We start from the raw sequence: 7,180 nt of genomic DNA, 5'->3' as shown, positions 1-7,180 counted from the left end.
CTGGGCAGTCTGCTAGATGACAGAGAACACATGCAGACTTGCCCACCTCCACCCACCCCACCCCTGCACAGGGACCAGACACAAAATCAGTCTTCGAACTTCCAGCGAGGGAGAACTGAGGAAAATTAGCACTGGCACTAGGGTTGGATTCCAGCCATGATGACCAAGTAGAGCACAGCTAGCGCAGGGTGGAAAGGGAAACCTTCCAAAATGTGCGGAAGGATCATCTACTTTTTTTATGCTTTTGGAGGCTTGGGGCATGTCTCAAGCATTTGCCCCCAGGGACAATCCCTTATGGTTTAGTGACATAACTATGCACTGGCAAATTAGCATAGCTATAGATACTGCTGAGCAGCAAGTTCTGGGCTAAATTCCCCAACTCTATCTGTTGTATCACAGCCTACTTTCCATGGGCCCCCTCATGCCTTTCACACTTCTACCTCTGTCTCAGATGCCTCTAATCCAGTCCGCACTTGCCCATAAACTCAATGCCAATGCACCTCCCACCACACTGTCTTGCACTGACCTGACTGCTGCTTCTTTCCATTCAGACAGCTTGTGGACACCTTCTGATCAGCCATGCTGACGGCGGTGCAAGAATCTAGAAAGCAAGAGGACCAAGTATCAGTGCCAGAGTAACCACCACCACCACCTCACATTGCATTTAATTTCTCCTTTCACAAGGTGACAGTGCGCTTAACAATATTATCCCTGAACTGGCTCTTTAAGTCCTCTGGTGCAGAATGGGAAAATTTCCTCTTGACCCTAGATAATGACAAACCTCTACCCAGAGGCCTCCAATAAGACAGATGTCATTAATACCCCAGCAGGTGTAAAAACAAATTATTCATATTGATACCCAATCCTCCTAAATCCCTGCCTCAAGTTTATATCCCACAACAATAAGTATCACAGGTTGCTTACGTGTTGGGTAAAAAAAAGTATTATTCTTCCATATGTTGTAAAGGCAACATCTCTTCAACAAAAATGTTTTCTTTTTCAAATACTAAGGTTAATACAGGCCTGACTGGCAATTGCCCACTCATCATGTTACTTTTTTCTATCATATTTCTTCTTAATCTTCTAAATAAAGCAGTCGCGTGGTAAACTCACTGCTGATTTATGTGGCTGTTAATCCCCGGGGACTGAAATCACTTATGGTGGGAAGAAATCCAGTCCCTAACTTATAATTTCTCTTAAGACCTCAGGTCATTTCCACTGCTTTACTTGGACAGAAGGACAGACAGCAATCAGATACGGATCTAAACTCGCATCCAAACTTCTTCAGAGTTCAGGAGCATTTGTCTCCGGATCAAATAACTGTAGGTGCAGTCTTGAGGTCCTTGAAGCAATGAAGTGGTTTTGTATGTCAGGATGTCAGTGATGTAGCCACACCATGCTATCCTGTAGATGCCAAAGGGGTCCTGCTACTAGTATTAATTACAAGTCTAGTTTAGCTCAAGTGGTAATGGCTTGCATGTTTAATGCAAAAGAAGCAAGCAGCCTTATTCCCCCAAGCATACATATAGATGAACACTGTAAGGGGCTTCTGGCAATGCTTAGCATATACTATTCCCCCTGCAATCCATCAGATTCCATAGCATTTGACTCAGTCAGTCCCGCATCCAGCTCAAAACCTTATATTTGACCAAAGCATGAATCCTAGAAAAGCACCTGCTCTTGATCTGAAGACATCAAGAGATGGAGAATCCACCTCTTCCCTTGGGCGTTTGTTCCCATGGTAAATCAGATTTACAGCTCATGGATTTTTATGGTTATTCAGATACTACAGAGACAAGACTCCCACTGACATCAAAGCAGAGGGTATCTGAATAAGAGCTTCAGGATCTGGCCATGTTTGCGGGGAGGGGGCTCTCTCAGAAATATGAGAAAACTTGCTAGACTAGCAAGACTGGCACTACCAGCTGACACAATGGCATAGACGTGGGTTATATCTCGACCCCATTTAAATCCAGCCCCACTCCCAGGACAACTCTAAGATATTTTTCCCCCTCCAGAGGTTACAGGAAATCACTGGAGACCATCAATAAGTAGGAGGAATTCTGTCATCTCCTACCATCAGACCCTAGACAGAGACCAAATGCCTGCATCAATGGTAAGATTTCCCTTACGCTCTGTAATTCAGTGACCTTCCCCCACTGGGATGTTAGGGAAATTAATTGTGAAATGCTTTGCGATCCTTAGATGAAAGGAGTTAGTGAGGTATAAAGTAGTAACTATCTACTTATTAAATAATCCCATGTAGAAGCCTTCCTTGCCATTATTTTTTCTCCCTTTCCTTTGATCATCTCCTTTTCTCGTTTTTTTTCTAGTCTTTCATTGCTGTCTCCCTCCCTCCCTCTCTTCCTATCACTCCAAATAGAAGGCAGTAAAATTTAGTTTGATACTAGTTTCCCCTGTACAAGATGATTTAGGGAGGCACTTGTAACATGCTATAGAAAGAGCAAGATCAAATGAGCCCAAACTGAACTCACCTAAACTTTTGGAAAAGCCAGATCCCTGTAAAACAGTCCCCAACCCTCTCATGACTGCCGAGTCCAAACCAAAAGCTGCTCTACACATAACGTGCACATCAATAACTGCATTAGATCGGACTTTCAAAATAGGACACTTGATTTCCAAAATAAGAACATCTGCACACAGAGAAGCAATCAAACCTTAAAAGCTGTGAATTAACCAACACTAAAACTTACAGACTTTGCGCAGTAATAATGAGCAACACAGCCCAGGAACTAGAAAACCAGAGTGATCCATGTGGTTTGTCTGTGTCTAGCAGCCAGAGTAAGAGAATCTCCTTTATATACATTATAATTCACCTGTTCATCTCTTGCCCCCAAATACATAACATATTGACCCATGCCACAGATTCAGGGAAGTCTGATTGAGGTGTCTATGAAGATTTTGCCTACAAAATTTCCAGGCTCCCACATTCCTCCCTGCTCCCCAGTGCTCACTCACTCATGCAGGCCCCTCACTCACCTTCCTCCCAGGTAAGCCATTGGAAATGTTGCCACTGGTTTCAGAAAAGGAAAAAGTATGAATAAATTCCTACTTACCAAAGAAGTTGGTCTAATAAAAGATATCAGATCCACCCAAAGAACCTTGTCTACTTACCAAAGAGCAGATTAGGAACAGCAGAAGAGACAATGACTAATTAGCTGCTCTTCAGAGTCCCTTCACCTTAGTCCCTGCAGACAGCATAGTCCCTGCTTCCTTCTACTGATCCACAGCCAGTAGGTGCCTCAAAGGGATGGAGAAGAGCAAGGAGTGCAAGAGCCACGGTTTTACCTGGGCTCTTCTTTGAACTTCTGTGCACAGCCTGGGAATATCCAAGGATGAATTTTAGCTGAGTCAGCCAGAATTGCTACTGGGGACCTCTGTCCTGTTCATACCAACTCTCCTAATATTGGCCCACGCAAAAATCTAGCCTATTGCCTCAATCCTTTTAGACTCGAGATACCCCTCGGAAAATGCCAGCTCTTAGTTATCATTTTGTTTCCGACTACTACAGAAAAATGATAGAGCAGTTTTTTTGTGGCAAGGAACTCAGAGAGACCATGAGTCCAAATGGTTTTTAACACTGTTGATTCCTAGTTGAAATCTCTGGGTTTATCCTGTGAATCATGTTCGCACTCCTAAGAGTGCTAACATTGCATGGCATCCCATGGCACCCTTGAAAGGATCTCAAGGCACCCTGGTCGAAAATCACTGATCTAGCCTAAATATATAGAATTTTCCTTAAAAATGCAATTCTCCAAAAGCAGAACCAATCCTATGGAGGGCCTGAACCTGTATTTTACTGACTCCAGCTGAAAAGCACCAAGTAGGCCAAGATGATCTAAGATTTAACCGGGGACGGACCTTCAGAAGAGGCCTTTTTTGCTCAGGGAAAAGTTCTAGTCTCGAAGATATCCCTGCTGGACTTCACATTTCTGCAACCTATTGTATTAATGAATAATTAGTGCTATTACTATTTCTGCTTGGATTGTTCATCAGCTCAGAAATAGTGATGTTCCCAGCTCCTGCCAAACCAAACCTGAGCTAATTAAGCACCTGCACTTGGCAGGATTGGAGGTACAGGGTTGAAATGGAAGCTGTGTGTCTGTGTGTGTAAACACAGGGGGATTAACTACTGCTCCAAACAGACATAACATAAAAACTGATCCTGGGGAAAAATGTGAACTGAAAGCCAGTACAACATTGAGAAACAAAGAATGAAAGAACAAAGAATGAATGAAAAAATGAACAGAGAAAAGAAAGAAAAAAAAAAGTCAAAGCAGCCAAGAAATATTTCCAAGAAAAAAAAACGCCGCAAGTTTAGATCCAAGAAACCTCTTAAAGGCCCCTCTATAGATATCACTCATCACCCAGATAATTAAAGATAAAAATTATAAACTAGGCATGCTGGAACAGGCACTAATCTGCTGTCAGGGCAGCCGTCCAGCTCAAGCTAGTGAAAGGTGACTGGCAAGCAGCAAGCTCTGAGGCTTCCTGTAGTTTCCTAGCTGTGCAGAGCTGCCTGGGGTTGGAAAAGAGATGGTCTCAGCTACGTGCATAATCCAGTTTTACTGGAGAACTCCGTTCCTCAATCTCCTTGGCCCCATTTGTGCTCTTCCCTCACTGCTTCCCTTTCTTCTTTCCTCGCATCTCCTTCGTGCCCATCATGCCACCCTTTCCGCCTGGCAAAGCCTCCATGCCCTCATCTGCCAACTGTCCACTTCTCTCCTCCTTCCAACCCTTCTTTAATCCCTACCTCAGTCCTTCCTACCTCCTTTCCTCATCAGTAACTCCCACATGCTCCATTCCTGTAGCTTTTGAGCTATGCCTCGTCTTACGCCTTCAGATCTTCAGGCCAGAGGAAGTCTCTTATGGGTGTGAAAGCCTAGCAGGGCCTGCAATGGCAAGGCTATATATATGTGGGATTTGTTACTCAGTACCATCCCAGAAATGGGAAACCTAAGCCACCTGATTCCTTAGGCCCTCCAATTGGGACCTGGCTATAAATTCCTGCTTGTTTTTAGTAGACCCTACAGCCTTCATCAGCAGTGCTAGCGTCCATCACTGAAAATACAAACTTTCAGGTAGCAAAATATTGCCTTGTGTACACAGAAACCTACTCTCGTTTGGTAAATCAGAGGCAAATCCATGTGGGCACTCCTCTTTCAGTTTAAGAGTGGCCTGCTTGAGTTTGGCTTAAGAGACATATCCCAATTAACTTCAGCTAAACTTGCATGAGTTTCTCAAACACGAAGAGTCTTCACAGAGGAGTTTGCATTTGACTCAGTGGGTCTTGACCCGTTTAGACTCAAGCCTGCCCTTGGAAAATGCCGACTCTCACCTTTCACTCATTTCTTGACTACAGAAAAGGAACAGAGCATTTCTTCTCTTGCAATGAATTCCAAAAAGACCACAACAGGTTCGAATGTTTTTGACGCTATGGATACCTAATTTGAAATCTCTGGCTGCATCCAGCTGAGCACAGCTGTGCGGTATGTGTGCCGCAGACTCATCCGTGGCACCACACACCACATATTTAGGTGTTCGCCACGCTGATACCTTGCAGCACAGGAGGGGGTTTTGACCCCGCGGTCAAAAAAACCCGCATGGAAAGAAAAAGCAGGGTGGTGCACATAGTGGCATTGCACGCTGCCCAAAACCAGAGCCTGGCTGGCCAGAGCCCCACGCAGGCTGCCAGCCAGGCTCCCAGATGCAGGAGCACCACAGCTGCAGCTTCTGTTCCCCCAGGTAAGTCTGCTGGGACCAGTACAAGTGCTGGCCCCAGCCTCCCCCAACCCCACCCACGTCAACCTGCCATGCACCAGAGGGCACGTGGCACAGGCGTTCCCTGGGGACGAGCAGCAGCAGTACGTGTGCCGCTGCTTCTCATCTCCGGGGAACCAAACTTCTGCGTTCAAGTGGACGCGGGTTTATCTTGTGGATCAGGTGTAGGCGTTCGCACTCCTAACAGTGTTGAGATCTCACGGCACTCTGGGATACAAATTGCTGGTTTAACTAAAGAGATTTAAATGCTCTTTTTTGGAGACTAAGGCTTTTACAGCTTTTTACTCCCATCAGTTGTGTAGAATCGACACGCTGCTGATTCAATTCTGTCTTGTGCACACTTAAAAGAATAGTTTTCCAACCATTTCTCCCTGCATGACCCACTGAAAGCAATAGCAGACTGCTGGCCCCAGGGCCTGTTAGAGCTAAATGAATCTTGGATTTTTTGATTCAATGGCCTAGCTGAAAAAGGGGGGGTGGGAAATCAGTTTTGGTCAAACCAACATAGAACATTTTCAGCAAAATGAACATATTGGATCATATCAGTTCCAAGTACTTCATTTGACCCAAACTAATTGGCTTCATTTTCAGGTTATTTAGACCTTTTGCTTAACCATTTTTTTTTAATGCAAGTCACATTTTTTTTTAAAAAAAAATGTCATTTTGAAACAGAGGCGAAAAGGTTTCCTTTAGAAACTAACGTAAAGCAACATTTCTGAATTTCGAGTGCAATCAGTCATTTTAAAAACGTTTAAGCAAAGAAAATGTCATCGTATTTTGGAAAAAGTCCTTCACATTTTCACCCAAAACTATTCACCAAATTTGCCCCGGGTTTGTGCATGGTTTGGGTCCCCCTGAAACTCCATTTTTAAGCAAATTTACAATTCATTGAAGAAAAAAAATAAAGTCGCCCAGCAATACGGGCAACCCCAAACATTGAAAAATCATGATTCAGTCTCCCCACAAAATTGTGCAATTGGCTTAAAATTCATGAGAATTTTTTTTTAAGTGTCCAGACGTTTTGGGAGGGGTCTGTTTTAACCTTTTGGTCTCTGCGCTGATAATTAAACCCTAAAATCTCATTTCTTTCTGATGATCAGGAGCTGGGCTTGTCAGAAAAGTGGCAACCAGCTCGTGAGAGTTGACCCCACGGCACTAAATGTTATGTCGGACCTCTCCCGAAGACCTGCTCGAGACAGGCCAACCAAGCCCTGAGCGACAAGGAACGCAGCCTGCCACCACCGGCGTGCAGACGGCACCCGACCGCCGCGGGGTCCTGCCCGTAGCGCGCGGACGCCAGGAGACGGGACACGGAGCAGCACGGGGCGCGCAGGCGGCCCCAGTCCTGTCGTGGCCAGGCCTTGCCCGCCGGGAGACC

At 44.9% G+C, this 7,180-nt stretch overlaps 1 protein-coding gene across 1 annotated transcript in view; it reads right to left on the bottom strand.

Moving 5' to 3' along the window:
- The window catches only part of ATP8B3 (ATPase phospholipid transporting 8B3), a 45,600-nt gene that overhangs the window by 30,869 nt on the left and 7,551 nt on the right, over window positions 1–7,180 (bottom strand). Inside the window, exon 2 of the mRNA XM_014521575.2 lies at window positions 527–601. Within this exon, the coding sequence (XP_014377061.1) occupies window positions 527–581 (55 nt within the window). The 5' untranslated portion in view covers window positions 582–601. The remainder of the gene's footprint in view (window positions 1–526; window positions 602–7,180) is intronic.

Source organism: Alligator sinensis, unplaced genomic scaffold (genome assembly GCF_000455745.1).
Source record: "Alligator sinensis unplaced genomic scaffold, ASM45574v1 scaffold103_1, whole genome shotgun sequence".
Classification (NCBI taxonomy): Eukaryota; Metazoa; Chordata; order Crocodylia; family Alligatoridae; genus Alligator; species Alligator sinensis.
Note: the sequence above shows the minus strand (reverse complement) of the source record. Positions and strands in the feature narration are given on the sequence as shown.